The following is a 20,606-nucleotide window of genomic DNA, read 5'->3' on the forward strand; positions in this document are numbered from 1 at the left end:
TTGTAACTACATTAGCACTAAAAAGATTTAGACATGATGGAAGTCATGTTTAAAAGAAGGAAAAACCATCCTAATTTTCTCTTCTACTGTGTGTGTTGCTGTACTTATTAGCCCCAAATTAGTGATAATCCCAACAATAAACCAAAAAATGTGAGAATGCATGGACACACTTAAAAATCTAAATATCTATCAGAGAGACTTCACAAAAAAAAAGTTAGTAATGCCAGCCTTAAAACCAGTCTCACTGCTGTATGGACTACGTAAGTACCACTCCGGGGATTGCAGAAGTGGCAATTCCCAATTATCTGTGTAAATTACTTGTGTAAGTGAAGTCCAGATCAGACTCACATTCAGCCTGGAGCAGAACATGACCTTGTGGAGTAGATTGCACAATTTCTGTGCTGTTTTTTGCAGTGTTAAACAAATGCAGTGAAACCCTGATTCATGAGGTGAGGAGCTAAGCCACCCCAGCTAGCAGAGTGAGGCCCGGGTGAGCTAGACCTAGGTGAGCTCATCACTGAATCTGAGTTACTCTGCCAAGGTGTCTCTCTGGTGAAAATGGCGTAATATTTTCAGATTCCACAGGTACCTTACTTAGGAAAAGCTCAGCATATGCAGCTGGAGAAAAATGCAGATGTGACACAGACTTTCTCATCATCCCACTTAGCTCCTTTTCCCCTGATTTTTTGGGATGGATGATTTTGAAGACTACAGAAAGAACAGAATGCTTTTGTAACCTAAAAAAAATGCAACATAATTTTTTTTTGTTAGAATATTGTCTGTGAAAATAGAATTTCTATTAACCACAGTATATGTGGTAAGAAATAGAGTGCAAAGCTTTTAAATCAGCTTGCTTTCCACTGCTACAAGTAATAACTTTCAAGTGTCTAACCCTTCTGCTTAAACATTAGTCAGGAGCCTGCTTTAGTAACGTGCATGGAACGTGTAATGCACTAGTAACGTGCATTAGAACTGTGCTCCTTTTGAGGCAGAGCCATTCTGTACCACAGAGTGTCTTAAGGGTATCATCCCATCCTGTTCAGAGATGGCTGTGACAAGTAGCCAGCCCCTTCAGCTTCCTTGAGTGTCCTAACAAAAGTAACAGCTAGCAGAGTTACCTAGGATGGCTTTCCTTGAGAAGATAGACAGTAATGGGCTTTTTCTGGGGGGAGCTGCTTGTCTCAGTGGTAGTGCATTGTGAAGTACTGAGTTTCAGCTGAGGCTTGAGCTCCAGTTCCTGTAGCTCCCATCAGGCTTACTCAGTTCTCAGGATCTGGGGATGTGTAGACAACCCTCTGTTAGCTCTGCATTCTCCTCGTTTCCAAGGAGGAATTGCGAGCTTCCCAGACTGTACGTAGGAGTATTCTGTGTGGGGAGGATTGGACCCTCTGTCATTGACAGAGATGCCTGAATTGCTTTTGCAACCTTGCATCTGGCTGCCTGAATGAAGGGGAGGAAAGCAGCCGAGCCAGTGCTGACCTTCCATCCAATTTCACTTCCAAATATACCAAGTATGAGCAGCTGAGCAAACTTCCAGCTTTAGTGCTTGTCAGGATATACGTTTCCATGACACACGTGTTTACTTATAAAGAAAAATGTACACTTGCCTATTGCATTTGATGATACGTTGTCTGGGTCAGAAGTTGATGGGATGTGTGTTGCTAGGGAAATATGATAAATGAGCTTCTCTGTATGTGTGGCATTAAAGCCCTTCTGTGTGAATACAGGAACACATGTCCTCCAGACAGATTTCACAGACAGCAGTGTTCTCTGTGGGGAATGACTTAATAATTCTGCATGCCTTTCACTTGGGAGGACCTATTAGTTTTATTTCACTAATGTCATTTACAAATGAAGCGCTCCTGAATGGAACGCTGCAAATTCTATTTCTGCCCCTAGAGGGGAGTATTGTCTGTAGCTCCACTTTCAAATTTTTTACTATTTTTTTTTCAGTAAGAACACTGGTATAAAAAGCACTAGAAAACATACGTCATATTTCACTAATATATATATATGTAATAGCTTTGTGAATTAAGGTAAAAATTAGATTATTTCCTTTTAAAAATCAAAATATATTTAGTTTATATTATCTGAGAAATAAATTTTGTAAATTGTATAGAATTCATTTATTTTGAAGAATTGGAACAGTGATTTAAGCAACATTTTCAGGCTAAGAAGAGAACCATCATGTTTCAGTGAGCTGCATTTTTTGTCTTTTTTTGCTCAGTGTGAATTGGCTGTGAAGACAGAAGCTTTGATAAACTTTGCTGTAGAATGCCAGAAAAAAATGCTGTGAAGAAAAGAAGCCAAAAATTATATGAAGTAGAGCATGCTCACTAGAGCTAAACTTGTGGATCATAAATTAACTTTTGGCCAGCAGCTTTTATGCATTTTTTAATGGTTTTCTATCAGCTTGTAGACAGTGAAAAATCTTCCTTCCATCCCTTCTGCCATCACAAGGGCACTCCTTAGAGCCCCATTCTCACTGTCAATTGGTCAAAAGGACCCCAAATCTCTTTTTTTATCACCAGGACTTCCACGTATCTGATGTAATCTGGGAATTTAAATAGGACATAGTCATATATCTGAGGAGTGTACAAACAGATTTTTCCTGTGTTATTATGGCGACTGAAGGCTGACAGAGAACCTGGGAGAGTTTACAGTAAAAACTGTCCCATTAATTTGCATATGGATAATTTAACAGCTAGAGAATGCAGACATTCTTCAGCATGGTGTTAAAAAAACTCCAAAATTTTTAATACAGCCCTGAAATACTGTTATCTTTAGTGCTCCAGAAAGGTGTTTACAATTCAGCAAAGTGTGTCCACTTGATGGCAGCATAACCACGCTGCTTGCTCTGTTGTGTTGCACACGCAGGCTTACTTAGGCTGAAAATATTGATTCTTACATTAGCACTTAGCATTAAAATTGTATGTGCGAGTGAGCACATGTCCTGAGTGCACGTTAGCACTAATTCTGCTCTTCCATGAAGGACTTGAATTATCAACCTAACCATTTTATGCTCTAGAGCTATTGATCATAAAACCAGTTGACCAGAAGATACGGTGCTGCTTTCAAGACTTTTAATGGGAAAGCCAGGGTTTGTTTGTTTGTTTGTTCATTTGCTTGTTTGTTTGAAGGGAAAATCATTCTATGAGAAATGTGTACATTCTCAAGATCTGACTTTGCCAGACATAGGTTTGCTTGTGTACCCACAAGCGACAATTGACCAGCAAATCTATGATTTAAAACGAATCCTCAGTTTTCCATCAACCAGATGTCTGGTTCTAGATGGGAACGTTTCTGTTCAATCTGAATGTGTTTTTCCTTATTTCTTATTTATATCTACAGAAAGGGATCTATCATTTCTTTTTAAGTATTGTATAAATATTAAAAAACTAATTACAAGCTATGAAGACACAAAAATATGCATTCCTTTCCCTGTGTTAGACTTGTTACATTTTCTTTTGTATTCAAGCTTCAACCTGCCTGAAGCTGGAATTAAAAAAATAGTGATTTCTTTACTTTGGGCTGAATCTTGCAGAGTGATGAAAAATTGCCGTGGTGGCAAGGACTCTCAGCTGCTTTTTGTCAATTCAGATTTTGACAGAGCAAGAGAAAACAAGGATATGTGAAGTGAAGGGCCCTTCCCTGAGGATAGCAGCAGGATTCTTGTTTAAACATCAAGTCTCTTGCTTGCCATCGCTCTGTTTTGGTTGCACATTGCCCCATTTCTCAAAAGTTGTTCAAGGAACCAAGATTTGTTGTTTTGAAAAATCCAAGGCCAGAGTTACTCGCAGGGAGAGAAAGGCATCAGAGGAGACTGTGTAACTCATTCAAAATGGACAATTATGACTAAATATAATCCCTATGTAGATTGTGTGACAATGGCCTATTCTGCTGGTAATAAAAGTGGGCAGAGCCCTGCAGCGATCTCCATTACAGAGATGGGAACTTGCACAGCAAGGGCAGAATTGATTAAAAGACAAAACCCAAACAAGAACCAGCATGTCCTTGGAGGAGGGGTGGACTTGCTTGGACTTTGCTTGGACTTTGAGGAGCTACAAAAGGTACAACTTTAGTTCCAGGTCTGTGCTGAGTGCAGAGGCAGACCCAGCTTCCCTTTGGGGTTAGCTGGTACAGTTTCTGCCAGATTCCTTTGTGTTCCACCTGCTTTATAGGCATGAACCAGCAGGGCTGGCATGCATGGATGGGGTGACTGAACAGAACCTGGAAGGAAGCAGTGCCCTGACAGGTGCCCCCAAACACCCAGGGAAAACACAGATGCTTTGGTGACTCTGTATCTTCCCAGTCTGCTTCTGTATCTGGGGGCTTTGAAAGTGTCTGGTAGATGCTGAAGAATTGTTACGGTTCTGCTGTCTTTTTTTACTGTTAGGGGAGGATAACATTACAGTGGACTCCCTGGTCATTTCACTTAGACTGAAATTAGTCTGCCTAATCAGAAATACCATCCTCTGAAGTATATTATATTTGTGCTGAAACATCTGACTGCCACTGAGTAATCTAAAATACACTGTGGTGTAATGCCCCAAGCAGGGAGGGTGGGATTCACCTAATTCTGTTAATCTGTAATGTTGGTGACTGCAGCCGAGCCTCTGGGCTCAGATTTGCTCCCAATGCAGGAGAGAGAATTTCATAAGGAGTTAGAAGTCTACATTATTTCAGATGACTGCTTTAGTAGTGAAGTTAAAAGAGGCTTATTTTTCTCCACTCACACTTCAGGGGTTCTTATTGATTTTTTTTTCACAGAGGCAAAGGAGTACAGTGTAACTAATACCTTTGTTTAGTCACATGAGTCCCATCTTAATTATTTCCCACCTCCAAACTCATGTAGCCTGGAAATGGGTATTGTGCCAGCAACCTAAAGCTATGGGATGTTCTGGCCAGCAGCTGGACCTGTTTTGTGGAGGACTAATACAGTTTCCTCTCCGTGCAACCTAAAGTCTGATGTGCAAGTGTAGTGCATCTGAACACACATAAATTGGGTTTAGTCCTCCGCTTTTGCCTAGGTGGGTGTAGGAGAGAATATGGTGCACCTTATGAGGCGGTCAAGAAACAAATGTCACTAGGAGATTCGGCCCTTCCTTCTCTGAGGTTGAACGGTAACAAACAGGTGATTATGCTGTAGCAGATGCTAGCACTGGTGGTGGTATAAATAACAAACAGATGGTAAATTGAGGCCTGCTTAATGGCTATTTATGGTGTTAAACAGCTGAGGAATCATAGGGCTCTTTTCCTGGAGCAGTGAAAACCCACAGTCTCACCCTTTACCTGGCCCTTCATGGCTGTATGGATCAGGAGCATGTATCATTTCAGAAGCAAGGCAAAAAAAACCCGGATAATGACATCCTGCTTGGATGGCTAAACAGCTTTCTTCATGTACCAATAAGGTACATACACACAGGGATGTGCACATTTCCCTCTAATCCAAATCACTACTTCCCTCTGTTGCAGAGGTGTGGGGAGCATTAATGAAACACAAAAGGCAGCAAATTATGATGAGGCGTGACCTTGGAGGTAATCCTGAGATGGATAAAAGGAAGCTGGGGTTAAATGTAAGTGGCTGAAAGGAAGCTGTGATGGTTTCGAGCTCTAGGTCTGAACTGTGGAAATAACCAAAGATTTTAGTTCTTTATTTTGGGTTGCCAGGTCATAATCCTTCCTACCTACCCTGCCATGTCTGTGCATCCCAATCTAAATGTGAGAGAGGCCAAATGGGCTGGTACTGCGCATCCTGGTTTCTGCTTCTCCTCCTCATCCCTTCCCCCACTTTTACTTTCTAAATCCAGATAATTTTTCTTAGTAGAAAATACTTCATGTAGTTTATGCCTATTCATAGAAATATAAAGGGTGTGTGAACTGGGAGGAAGCAAAAAGATGTCTGTGCAGTGAGATAGCCTTCATCCATGGAGGAACACATGCCATACTGACAGGCAGAAATGGAAAAACAAAAGCCCTTTTGGACTGTCAGAAAACCTGCACTGATCAAATTGCCTAGCAGGTGATATCAAAATTGAAGGATGACTGCACTGTGTCCATCACAGTCCTTAGCCTTCATCATTTAGTGTGATTTCTATGCTTCTTTCTTTCTCCTGTACTTGGGTTGTCTTCCACTGAAAGCAAAGATCAGATGTGCAGTTGACTGGCACCAGGTATTGCTGGCTGGTTCTGCCAGTAACTGGAACTGGCCTCTCTTGAGAGACAAAAAGAAGCTCATAGTTCAGCACTTCAAGAACAACTGTACTTACTGCAGTTAGCTCCTCCTTGAACATGCTATCAAAAAGCCATGCAGATAAGGAGATTATAGTCAAAATGTGTAGCATGGGCAGACTTGGGGAATGGGTGGCCTGGCAAAATGAAGTGTGGGCTGGTTCAGATGTTGTTTCCCCTTTCTCCTGCATCAACAACTGCGTCAGCTTCTCAGCATTGCTAGAGCTAGTTAGATTTTTGGGGTTTAATTCAAGAACTCACTAAAAAAGGAAGCTGCTGCAGAGGAGAAGTTTGGAAGCCTTCTTCAGGGGGTGCCAAAAGAGAATTTGGACCATAAAGGAGAGAAAGCTTGGAGAGGTTTTTAAGTGAAACTATCCAATAGATGGGTGTGATACTGTGCAGAGCATTCAGAACTGCATAGCAATTTTGATCTAATTTACTTTCTTTAGGAAAGTAAAGTTTTTAGGAAGAGAACCTGAAGAAGGAATTGTCTGTCAAAAAGGTTGGGGTTTTTACTGCACCAGTTAGTCTGATAAAAAAACAGAGCCTTTTCCAGCAAGTTCTACCTTGCTTATGGGCTTCATTAGATAACTTGCATGGCAAGGTTGGATAAGCATAAACTCACTGCTTCATCCATTGGTTTCATGCACTTAAAAGAAGTACTGGAGAATTAAAGGTATTACCTTTATTATAAACATCTGCTTTCTGTAACCTCCCAAATCCATATAGTGTAATTTGTGTGTCCAATTGGTTATTTCATTGCCTTTTCCTGTTTTTCCTGTGTCTAGAGGCTGAACATCTCCCCCGTTCTTGTCTAAGAGTATGCGCTGGGTATGTCAAGTTATTCCACATGCAGGGAGGTCATTCTTATAGTGGCACAGCTTTTGAGATCAATTCTGCCACCTCAGATCATGTCACAATAACTTAGTCTTCAGCACAGTTCATCTAGGCAAATAAAGCCTTGTTTTACACTTCAGCAGAAGCTGTGCTGAGGATTTTGTTTGTTTAAAATGGGAGTTTTCCTGTCAAGTACACCATACATCTGAATTATGTATTCACAGCTCCCAAAAGCATCAATGACTGGAGCTCTTAGTCTTCCATAGTCCCTTCCCTGTAGCATTTTAAAGGACATTTAGTTGTCACATAATGATAGAACATCTCAGCATCATAGGAAAGTTGGGACATGGTAGTATTGTTGGCAGAGTGGTTAAGAAGGTAAAATGGTCTAAGACAGAAATTTCTGCAGAGCACCTCACTCTAGTTTTAGCTTTACTTTCTGTTCTCTGTTCACTTTATGTGCTGTATTCCAAAGAAATCAGTGTTTATAAGAAGGTGACAGTGGTGAACTGCCTCCACATCCCACATGGACATGCAGATCAAGTCTCTGAATCTGCATTTTGTCCTTTTTTCCAATAAAGTGATGGAAATCCATTAGCAAAGCACTGTTTGAGTCTCTAAGAATAATCACTTCTTTCCCCCGAGCCAGGCTGCAGACAATCACCCAGCCATGGGCAGGTTTCAGGGTGACTCTTACAGCCATGGGTCAACATCTGTCCACATTCTAAAACTTCTGTGTGGTGTTCTGTAACCCACCATCACCACTAGGGTTTGTTAGGACTGTATGGCAAGTGCTTCAGAGCAAAGAAAGGTCCTCATATATATGTTATGTGTGTGTTGTGTTTGTGTGTGTATATATATGCATATGTATATGTATATATGCTTATAATGGCACACTACATTTACTTCAGGAACACAGGGAGAGATCAATTCCCTGGACTATACACTTACTGTGCTGGGGCCTGAAACAAGTCTTGCTTTAAAACCTTTTGAAAGAAATAGAAGTTTGGTTATTGAAGTGTTCCCAAGACATCAGAATAGGAGAATAGCTGAATGGTATCATTAGTCAAGGTCACATGAATAATTTCACAAACCTAAAGTTTGAAACAACACAGTTTGGAAAAACAACCCAAACCAGTAACTCTATTATTCTCTTGGCCCCATGTGTGTCAGTGAGCATACTGGGTATACCAGAAGGGTTCAAGTTGTTCTGCTGAGGTCATGCTGGAGCAGGTACCCCAGGAAGCTTCTCCTGGAGTTGACTCCTGAAAAGGGTCTGACTCAGCCCTGAAGTCTCCCTTTTCAGGGAGCCAGCAAGCCCACTGGAGTGAGCTATATAAGGCTTTTTTGGCATGTTGGGGAGATAGGTTGTGGTAGGTTTAAGGTGAGTTTTAAGCAAGTATTTTCCCTTTTATTAAGGAAAATGGCTGGTCTCATACTGGGGAGGGCACTTGGCTCACCTGAGCCCCATAGCAGGTACTGGTTGGCAGCACGGGTGGGGTCAAAGCACAGCATTTAAATGTTCCCTTTAAACAGGGGTGAGGGTAGTGCACAGAAATAAATAAGAAGATGGAGCTAGTTTGGGGATGAGTGCAAATAGGCACAAAAACTCCGTATCTCTCTGGCCATAGTACCTTAGTACCAACAAAAGTATTTCTGTGTCCCCTTCATCTGTAACTCCTATTATTCAACATTTATTTGAATTAAGTTCTCCCAAAAGCCACTGGTGACTCTGCCTTTCTGCTTCCCTCTCATTCTAGAGCTCTCTGTTTTAATGTTTTTCATATTGAAGTTAGTAGCAAATAACTTTTGATAAGCAAAAGCAAGATTTGCAGCTGTCGGTGGCTTCCTGGGCAGGTGACTGCCCTCAACGCCTGCCTGGCAGCTGCAGATAATATGTTGGAAAATGTTTCCTGCACTCACAGGGTACGAGGAGGATGCTCAGTACCCCCTCTCTTTACCCACAAGTAGGAACAGATGCTCCTTGCATTGAGGAGATCATGGGAACAGCTGGGGGGTCCCTGCAGTGACCTAAAACAGGGTCTTGCAGGACAGGGTGCTTCCTGTCTTGGGGACTGCTACTGAGGGTTTCTCACGTCCCTTTGAAGCACACTTACTCCAAATGTCTGCCTCCCTAATATGTGAATTTATTTCCTTGCCGCATCCTTGATTTCAACACCTCCTTCACTTCCTTCTTGCTAAAAAGGAACAATCTCTTGAAAGCATTGTCATGCTTAATTCCCCAGTGGAAATGGTTGAAGGTGACTTTTCTGAAGTGAACAAGTCTTGCTGCTTGAATTGTGCTTTTCTTAGATATTTGTTTATGTGTCTTGAAACAGAATGTCAGTAATCACTTTATGTTCTTAAAGGCTATACATTATGAAGCTTTGATAAAGCTTTCATGCACAATTATAGGTGATAGATTAAATAATTTGTAGACCTAACCTTTTTTTTTTTTTTCAGATAGTTAAGGTACACAATAGCATTTTGTTGGTTGATTAACACTTGGTTAGCTGTGTGAGTATTTGGAGCATTATGAGAACAAAATTTTGTCATTAATAAATCAGCAGCTGTAAAAATCAGGGTTTGTTACATTTTTTGGATGAATAGTGGTCCCATTGAAGTCAGGGAGAATTTTACCATTATCTTCAATAAAATCAGAGTTTTATTCTCCTATTGCAAAGGACCTTTAACAGCTGCTTATAATCTTGTCAAAGAACCTGTTTGAGTGGAACTAATCCCATAGGGGTTTTATTAAGACAGAATGATGGTGGACGAGAGAAGCTTTTAAGTGCTTCTGTTGGAAAGAACTGCCTTTTGAGCAATGTGTGTGCTGTGAAAGAAAAATCCTGGTTTGGTGACTGTCTCTAGCTCAGATAACTGTGCTACACTGGGCACAGCAATCATCATCATTCTGGAGTCACCATATTAAAAGGATTAGGCAAAGACTGTTTCATGTGTGCATGCCCAGACCTCCTTTCTCTTTCTTAAGTAAATGTAAACTGAGAGTAATTTTGTTGCAATCACGGAATAAGCTGTGTTGAAATGGACCCACAAGAAGCATCAAGTGCAATTCCCCCTGCATGAGACCATCCCCAATAATCACATCATGTGTCCTAATGCTTCCTGAACTTTGTCAGGCTGGTGCTGTGACCACTTCCCTGAGGAGCCTGCTCTAGTACCCAACCACCCTCCAGCCTGAACCTCCTCTGACACCACCTCAGGCCATTCCCTTGGGTCCTGTGCCACTGGTCCTCACAGAGATCAATGCCTCCTCTTCCCCTCACACAGAAGTTGTAGGCTCCCCTCAGCCACTTCTCAGACAGCTTCTCCTCAAGGCTCTTCACCATCTCCATATCCCTCCTTTGGATGCTCTCTAATAATTTAATATCTTTCTTATAGCGTGGTACCCAAAACTGCACACAATATTCAAGGTGAGGCTGCCCCAGTGCAGAGCAGAGCGGGACAATCCTCTCCCTTGCCCGGCTGGTGATGCTGTGCCTGATGCACCCCAGGGCATGGTTGGCCCTTTGGGCTACCAGGGCACACTGGTGACTCATGTTCAACTTGCTGCTGACCAGGACCCCTAAGTCCCTTTCCATGGTGCTGCTTTACAGCATCTCATTCCCCAGTCTGTCCATATATCCAGGGTTGCCCTATCCCAGGTGCAGAATCCGGCACTTTCCTTTGTTGTACTTCATACTGTTGCTGATTTCCCAGCCCTTTGATTTGTTGGAAGTCTCTCTGCAGGGCCCCGCAGCCTTTGACGGAGGCAACAACTGCTCTTAGTTTTGTATCATCTGTGAACTTGCTTAGTATCCCTTCCAGACCTGCATAAAAGTCATTCACAAAGGTGTTGAAGAGCACAGGGCCTAAGATAGAGCCCTGCAGAGCCCCACAAGCGACAGGTCATCAGTCTTATGTCATCCATTCACCGCAACCCTTTCTGTCCAACCCCATAGCCAGTTGCTTACCCCTCACATGACATATTTATTTAGCTGTGTGCTGGATATTTTGTCCAGAAGGATACTGTGAGAGACAGTAGCTGTATGGAAATCCAAAAAGATGGCATCAGCTGACTTCCCTTAATCAACTAGATGGGTTACATTATCATTAAAGAAAATCAGGTTTGAAAAGCATGAAGCCATGCTGGCTGTGACCAAGGACTGTGTAGTAATCAGCTATTTAAACTAGAATATACAAAGGGTCCCTAAGATTTATCACAATGTTAAAAGCCAAAGTGTGCAAATATCACTGCAGGTGATATTTGAAGGAGTAGCCTCAGATATCAATTTTTGAGACTCCTGGGGCTATGATCTGAATATATAGTTTGTACTCTGCAAATCTGTATGCAACAACCCATGCTTCCAGCCCCCAGAGTGTAGATGTCTGCTGTGCTGCTTTTATTTCTTTATGCAGTAGAAAATCCAGTCTCTTTGAACCAGGAGTCAGTTGAGTAACTTTGTTTTTCAGGTCCTCACACAGTTATGAATACCAGTTCGTGTTGGGCACAGAGCACCTACAGAAATTCAGGGTGGTGACATTTGTGCTGTGAATCAGAACCCACAGTCAAGTTTTCTTAGAAGTTTCCTGTCAAAATTTTTGTCACATTGGCCATTATAAGACACTTAAAAGCCTTGGGTAATGCACACTTTTGTAAGAGGTTTCTAGGAGAGTGTTCACTCAGCACTTAAAAATCACCTAAGAGGCTCAACTATATAATTCTTAATAACATGTAATAAATAGATAAAGCTAGTTAATTTTGTTCAAGATTGCCAGACTAGGAGTGGTCCTAGGATAGGGGTGTGGGAAAAGGAAAGAAGCATGCAGATATCATTGATAGAGAGCAAAAGGAACTTTTTTTATCCAAAGAATTCATGTTAATGAAAGGAAAGGCTGTCCCCAAGCACATTAACAGCTCCTAAACTTGGTTCTTCCTTCCCCCAGGGTAGACCCAGAAGACTGCATTAGACAGCACCCTGGGATATTAAGGGATATTCTGCCTTTTTCTGGGTGAGGAATTCAGAGGGGACAGATGAGTAGCCCTGGCACCTTAAGAGTCCTTGCAGCTTCTGAGTCAGGTAGTGGCAGCCAGATGCCCTTCAGCCTTATCTGCTACCCTTTTATTTAAGACAGGCAAAAATAGTTTCTGGTCGGACTTAATTAAATTCCACTAGGTCACAGTCTCTGTGCAACTCATCTTCACTTCTCTTCCACATTTATAGTTGATGAATGTCTACAACCTTCCTCATTACACACAAGGGTTATTTCCAGAGATGCAGGTAGCAGGATACAATTCATAGGACAGAGAGATGAAGCAGGAGGACTTATGCATAATTCTGCACTGAATATTCCTTCACTTCCTGATTCTACACCTGTTGTCTTTGTAAGATGGATAGAGGCATTCCCTCCTTCGATGTTTGCAGATGACAAGTATGTATATTAAAACGCCAAGCTACAGCTGTGAAATGACATGCCTAAACTGTTGGTAGATAAAGAGACAGGAGATGGACTGCAGCAAAGCATGCTAGCTTTCTCATGGGTTCTTGGAGCAAGGTTTCTGAATTTATCAAGAAGTTTAAATTTGCAGTGCTTAACACAGAAAATAAAATGGTGCATTGGAGGGATGGCAGCCTTGCTTTCAAGTGCCCATTAGAATGATTTATATGAAAAGGATGTGAATTCTGGGCAGGATACTAGTAGAATCAGCTTATTAAATTCATCCACACACCACTCTTGGTAACTCTGGCTTTGCTGGCTTTGGTGCTCAAGGGCAGTCTCCACTGCAGACAACTACATATCTGAGTGATCTTAAAATATCTTTTACAAAAATAAAGCTCAAGAACAGTTTTTCTTAAGTGCAGGTATCTCAGGCCTCAGTAATTTCTTTTCTACATTGTACCCTCCTGTCTGTTCTCACCAAATGGTAAATTATCTCTGTTCTGAACTGGATTTCTTTTTCTTTGCCTTTCTATGGCATATTATCTTTACATTTTCTATTACTGTGTTCTTTACATTTTCTATTACTGTGTGCATTTTGCCTTTTTTTTCATCCTGTTTCCCAGCTCATCCTCAGAATATGATCTCTAGCCAATGATACTGAGAATGATTTTCTGTGCTCATTTTGCCATTTCCAGCCATTGGTACAGCTCCAGAATTTCTGTGTGTTAGCTCCAACAGAGTGGAGCTGTTTCCCCCAGTTGATTGTCTGCGTAGCTGTAGTGCCCTGGCAAGGCATCACTGCATTGTACTGAACTCGACTGGCTGAGCACTGTGCCATCTGTACACAGATTGTTACCCTTTACAGCCCCTTTTGAAAGAAGTTCTTATGGCACCATAGGAAGTGATGACTATATATATATATATATATATAGATATATATCCAATATATATGGCTCCATGTTGCTGCAGTGATAGGAAAGTGTACTTTTGCATGCTGGTAGTAGGGCGTTGTGGATTTCTTTGGAGGTTTTCACTGCCCAAGCAATAGTTTGGTTAGGAACCAGGCTGCCCTCCAGTAGAGGCCTGTGTCACCCCAGCACCAGGCAGTCTGTAGAGCCTTGGAGTCTCTGGGCTGTTGCCTCTGAGGAGGAATAACAGATAAAATAAGAAAGCCGTAAAGATATTCATAAAATAAAATGAGGTTTTCATCTTCACTATCCTGAGCAAACTGTCTGTATTATGCAAATATCAAAATGGCATAATCAAAACAGATTCTCCTTGTGCTAGAAGCATGTTTTGGGTCTCTTGAGATATTTGATATATTTGATGCATTTGGTATCAATATAACTGATATTGCACTGTTCAGAAATTTACCTCAGACTATTCTTAGAACATCCATGGGAAACATCTATATTTGCCTAACAGTATTTTCTAAGAGTATTTTCTTAGAGAATTTTCTAAGAGTATTTTCTTCCCTACCTCTATGTCCAGTCTAGATGAAATATTTCCACATAGTTGCTGGGGAATCCAGGATAGAATTGCTTCCCTAGGCAGTATGCTGGGGAATATGACCCTGTTGTTTTTGCCTGACAAGATGCCCAGGTAATTCAAGTGTGTTGAACTGAAATGGACTCCAATACCATGTGATTTCCACAGAAGTTAACCATAGTGCTAGATAAAGTGATGCATATATGTCCTTGATTATATATAACTTTATATATAGCTATATTAGTTATATTATATACTTCTATCTATAAATATATATTTAATGCATTTAAATAGTTATATCTACATATAAAGTCAATGATTCTTTATGTCTGTAACAGTGCTATTTGACCCAGGAGTCAAATTCCTTGTCCAGTTGTAGTATGTACAGAGAGCAGATAAGTATAAAGTATATGGCAGGAACACCATCACAGGAATTTCTTCATACTAATAGCAAAGAATCATCTTATTGGGACAGCTTACATAAATAAAATCATTCCACATGTCTCAGGGTTACTAGATAATGCCTAAGGCATGCACACAGAGTGGTCCACCTGGCTTATCTCACATTCAGTTTAACAGGGGGTTATCTGTGATTTCAGCAGGAGCAAGGAGCCTTCAGGAAAAGCATGCTTGTGTCAGCACTCATGGAGTGCAGCAAAGGGCTTAAAAGAAAAGCACAGGGAAAAAAAATGATGTGTTTTCTTTTTTCTCCCCCACAGATTGACCATCTCTGCTGAATGTCCCATGCAGCTTGAAGATTTCCCCATGGATGCACATGCTTGCCCATTAAAATTTGGAAGCTGTAAGTTCTCTTCTGGAATAAGAACTCAAACAATACCATTTTCTGGCTTCTCAAGTTCAGAGATGTGTTGTACAGATCTTTCACCCTCCCCCCCAGCCTTCCCCTTTTAACATGGTTCTTTAGCATCCCCATTCTGCCCCCCTTGCTGCTACCCTGCTGCTTCTTTCCCATGACTATGCTTTATCTGAGCCTGCTGCTTTTCAACTCATACCTGCATACTCCATGATAAACAGTGAGATGATGGGTGATATTCCTTATATATTCACATCAAGAGTAACAGCCACTGTTAGATGGAGTTCTAGATGGAGACAGCTAAATTGATAACTTGGTTTTACATTTGGAGTAAAACAGAACTTTCACTGGACCGATCAGATTGATGTGAAATTATTATGGTATTTACATGAACCAGACTGCAGTGCAATATCTGCCTTGCATATATTAAAAGAGATCTAGAATATTAAAAGAGGAAATATCTTTCCATTTGGCTTTAATAAATCCAGTCCTGTATCCTGTTACATGATGTTTAATACACATGTATTTGTATATATGTACACATTATTCTAAACTGTATGCTGAACGATGATTTTTCCTCAATTCCAAGCCTCTAATCCACCACACTGCTGCCTTGCCAGAAGCTTGCTTTAAAAATAACCGCAGGGAATCAGATGGTTATATTTAAAAACAAAGCTCTTAATTAAAGTACAAATGAGGCTACTGCAGCAGACTTTTTTTTTTTAATTTTGGTAATCAAATCAGAGCTTCCAGGTGCAATCATTGTCACTGAAGACTTCTGATAATTACCATGAAAGGCATTTTGCTAGCCCCTGAAGCCACCTAACTTCAGCATTTTGCAATGTTTTTCAGCCATATCAATTTAGAGTCACTAATCCTAGCAAGATTAAGCTTTGCCTTTATCATCTGTATCTGCCCTGATTTAATACTGACTATACATTGTCTTCTAGTGATCATACTAAGAAGTAAAAACACTGTTTACAGTAACTATACCACATTATCAAACTTAAGAGGACTGCTTTCCTTTCCCTCTTCCAATCCAGATAGATTCTGTTTCCCGCAATTACCCACCAGTATTTTACAGTCACTGCAGGTTCAAGTGTGTTCATTGACTTCAGCAGCATTAATTTAATGCAAAGCCAATAGAAATCTGAAGGTCCAGACACCTTTATATTCCACTTAAAAAAATGTCTATGCAAATCATTCATTTAATTCTGAACTTAAAAATGGAAAAATATCTCACAGGAGACTGTAATTGTTTATATACAGAGTTAAACAAAAGCCACTGGAAAGAATTAATATGACAAAGAAAAAGAATTTATCCTTCCTGGTATTATGTATAGTTTATCAATAGAGGAAATTACATTTGTTGATTTCTAGCCTAGACTACAGAACTGATATGTTGTATAGTTTTATGAAATCTTGCAAAATATGCAATACTAAAACTTAGTTAATGCAATACTAAAACATATATAAATAAACAGCCTGATGCAGCAGAGGACAATCTTAAAGTTAATTGGATGTTTCTGTGTATTAGTTGATTAAGTGCAGTAAGGTACAGGTTCTAGTTCTCCACATAGTAAGAGCCAAAAAAAAGCACATCCCAGTCAAACACGTGAGTGCATGAGATAACATTACATGATAAGCTACAAATGCTTAGAAGGAGTGCCCAGTAATCTGTCTGAATGTAATTATATGTTCTGCTAGCGCCAATTGTGATACATGTTAATCACCTCTTAGCACACAGGTAATTTTAATCTGTGTCAAAACCAGCACTAAGGATTTCTATTTTAGGCCTGTGAGGGGTGAATAGAGTTTTAGTTTATGCCCCTTGCCATGCTCGGAATAAAATTCTAGAATACATTTATAAGGTATTACAAGACACCTTTAAGTTCTTTCACAGTGTTGAACCACAGTGGAACCGTTTGGTCTGTGCTAGCCACACCACTGGCCTCAGCAAAAAGTGAACATATAGGGACAAGCTATAGACAGTCTTTCAGCCTTGGGAATATCTGTATTACTGATCTGACAGCCCCCTTGTAATTTATTGGGATTTCATATGCATATGTTTGTACAAGTAGCAGCCAGTAAGTCTGAGTTTATTGAACTAGTCCAGGTATATTTTAGGAGAGGACAATATTTATTCCCTATTTACAGCAGTATGGGTTTGCATTGAGTCACCTGCAGGCTTCCAGCAAGACAAAGCCTATAGGGGCATATGATACATAAGCACATACCCTTTCTGCTTTAGCTTTCCTCACTGTCTTTCCCTACAGGCTTTCTTTTTTAATGGTCTTCATTCCAAAAAGGTTTTTAAAAAGCCTCAAGGAATAGCATCAAAGTAAATGTTAAACACATTATCAATGGAGCTGGGAGGGTGGAGAAGAAACTGGTGCTAACCAGTCTGAGGATGAAGAGAGCAGGGCAGTGAAATGAAAGAGCTGGTGTACGGTGGATCTGCAGCAGAAAGGATGCTGAGAAGTGATCAGTGTTGCATCAGAGGCAGGAACATGTTATTAATTTTCTGGCTGCATGAGCATTCACTATGTTTGCTATAATTCAGCAGGCAAAAGGCAAAAAGTGCTTGATGTTTTCTTCATTATGAAAGAGAAGGAAAATTAATATTTTTCATATAAATAAAGGTAGATGTTGAATTCTTATATCCTATTTGACTGATTTCTTGCTAAATTAGAATTGTGGGAGATTTTGTGGGCCTAGGAAACATGATACGTAGCAAGAGAATATTTTGTAGAAATAATTAAAAGCCCAGTCAAATACCGAAAATATGATAAAAAGTTACCTGTGCATGCCACCAGCCTAGATGCCTGCAGCCTAGATGCCTGCATATCAGATTCAAATGGCCACTACAGAAGTGGTATTTTTTAGCACTCTGTGGCGTGTCATGAAAAGTACAGAAGTTCAGGGACAGCTCCTAATGAAATGAACAGAGCAGGTTTTAGTTGTCCTTTAGTTGTCCTTCTCTTAAGTACAGCTCCCCACTGCTCCAAGTTGGCAATATCAGATGGCTCTACTCCAGGAGTACATGTATAGAGGTACTTTTCCTGTGGGATTGCGTTCCTGCTAAGGGTCAGGATACCTGTAGAAATGATCCTGCAGAAGTCTCATTTAAAGGGAACTGGGGGTGATACATGAGCACAGGCTCAGAGATCTCTGCAGCAGGCTCTGTTCTCTTTTAATCCAGGGTGCTTGATGGGGATTTCTGTGACAGTTTGTTCATTACATCATGGTAGCATGGGAAGGGTGCTGGTTTCTTCCATGACCAAATTTAAAATAACTTTCTGTTGCAATTCTAGTGCTGACCGTACTCTAAATAACTTTGCTGGTCAAACAGGATGTAATGAAAATTCCTGATGCCAGAAGCAGTTTCCCTAGGAGCACCTTAACCCAAGAAATTTGATCTCAACCCCAGGCTATTTCTGGTGTGGGGAGGAAGAATTATATAAAATAGCAAGGACATTAAAACTTCCTAGCTTTAATGTTTCACCTCTTCCACTGACAGTCCCTAAGAATACATTAAGAGTATAATTTAGTACAGTTTCCAAATGCCCATGTGTCACCAGGTAGGTAAGCATCATTATCTCCAGTGCAGCTGAAACAGAGAAGTTAATTGACTTTCCATAAGGTCATGCAGCAAATCAATGTCAGAAAAAGGATTAGACTCAACGTCTTTGGTTGGAGAGGCAGATGTCTAATCTACTAGACCATGAAGGCCTCTGCCCAGGCAACTGACTTAACTCCTAAATCTCATTTTACTCCTGTGTTAATTATGTCAGTGTTACCTAGCTCACGGGGTTGCCCTGAAGATGAATTAGTTAATTGCTGTTACTTGGTGCTTTGACAATATCGAATACTGTAAAGTGGAGTCTATTTATGACAACTGTCTCTTGAAGACACAGTGTCTGAGTACATGGAGTTATCAGATCTTGTATTGTGGAATGGACAAATACATGGAGCAGCTGCCCACTAGTCACTCAGCAGCAAAACCCCCCCCTCCCCATGCTATTTTTAGAGTAAGTAAAGAGTTTAATGAATATTCTGAAAATAATGAGATCCCCAAGCTCATGAGCACAGGAAAAAGAGGACCTATGTTTATTCCTGATGAATTTTAAGTTGGCCATGAAGATGGCCAAGGTTGATCACTCTTGATCAACAAGCGAGCTTTCCAGCTGTTGGCAATGAAAAAATTTGTAGTGTCTGAAGATAGTAGCTAACGTAGTTTATGTACTTCTTCCTTTTTAACACCTCAAACTAAGTCACAGTTTGACTTTTGATAAAGGAAAGTGCACAGGCTAGTTCTGTAGCAGGAGACATGCTCAAATTATTTTCCTCTAACAAGCATGGTGAAGTCAGAGTAATGAGGAGACAGTAACTTCACCAATATCCCAGGTTTTATGGGAACACTGAACATTAAGGCACTCACTGTTAATAAACTATCCATTTCTTGTAGCCACTTAGATTTTTTTAATGTATTTTAAGAAAATTTCCCTGATATTTCTTTATAATGCAGAGAAGGCACTGAGGTGAAGGCACCTACAGGGTTTTTTCTTGATTTTGTACTTTTTCCCAATTAGCACCTGCAAGAGCTGCAGGAAAACTGCAAGTATGGAGGGAGAACTTGAAAATGGGGTCCTTCTAAAGAGACTTTAATTCTGGTTTAGTAAAATATGATAAATAATGTACTCGGCCTCTCAAAACCTGTGTGTAAAAGTCTTGTATAAGAATATAATTAAATAAATAATAAATAAAGACAAATGTTAATTTTAAGAGACTTTGAAACGTGGAAATGGCTCTTAGGAAGCTTTTCATAGGTTGCTCTCAGGGACAGCTGGAACTACAGTCTCGTATGTAAAGGCAGAGCTTTTCTGCTACTTGTCCCTACAGCTGGACAGAAGAGGCTCCTTGAATCTATTCCTGAGAGCAGAGACAGCACAGCTTGTTGACTCTGCTGGGATGTATTAGTGCCTTCCTTGTGAAAGGACATGTGGAGAGAGCCTGGGCAGACCTCTGTGAAATGCTGAGCAGCCAAATTCAAGACTAAATTGTGATTTTGCAATTTAAGGCAGAAGTCAGCTAATAGGGAATGGATAGGTTTGGTGGTGTTCTGCTTACTAAGGTTATATCTTCTGTTACATTTTCCTAAGGTTTATCACTGCTTCCTTAGACCCCTCCATTGCAATGGATATTGAATTACTAAAATAAGGTGAGTTAGGTGAATACTAAAATGAAATATTTCTAAGATATTTGATGTATTTTTCTTCTCTCTCTTTCAACCCTATATTAACCTCAGCTACCAAACACCTCTTTAGTTAGCATAATTTTCCTCTTATTTTTTAGCTGTTTAGAAGCTAGAACTCCAGACACAATTAAAGTCTTGCTTGTGGCAGCATCAAATAGGCAGTCTAGACAACTGTGTTGGACCATTGTTGTTGTTCTACTTAAGTATAGCTAGCTACTAAAGCACAGGCATGTAGCCTGAGCTAATTTTCTGTGGAAGCCTTAAAATTAATGGAGCGGGTGGAGACCACCTAACGGTATTTCTGTTATTTGCCTTTATTTTCCTTGGAATCATGGACAGATGACTTGTCATGGGGCTGTGTTGTTTAAAAAAATTAAATCTTTTAATGCAGAATGAGCACAGGGTTTTGGCCTGTATCAAAAGCCTTGTATTGACAGCAAAGCCCTAGGGAATGGATGGGTTGGATCTATGAAAATTTCAGATAGAAAAATATGCTCCAGTTAGTTATCTAGAGTCCCTCTATGGCCAATGAAAGGG

General features: G+C 40.4%; 1 protein-coding gene across 1 annotated transcript in view; it reads left to right on the plus strand.

Moving 5' to 3' along the window:
* Positions 1-20,606, plus strand: part of GABRA5 (gamma-aminobutyric acid type A receptor subunit alpha5) — a 55,767-nt gene that overhangs the window by 12,342 nt on the left and 22,819 nt on the right. The window contains exon 6 of the mRNA XM_053934661.1: positions 14,718-14,800. Coding sequence (XP_053790636.1) covers positions 14,718-14,800 — 83 coding nt within the window. The remainder of the gene's footprint in view (positions 1-14,717; positions 14,801-20,606) is intronic.

Source organism: Vidua chalybeata, chromosome 2 (genome assembly GCF_026979565.1).
Source record: "Vidua chalybeata isolate OUT-0048 chromosome 2, bVidCha1 merged haplotype, whole genome shotgun sequence".
NCBI lineage: Eukaryota > Metazoa > Chordata > Aves > Passeriformes > Viduidae > Vidua > Vidua chalybeata.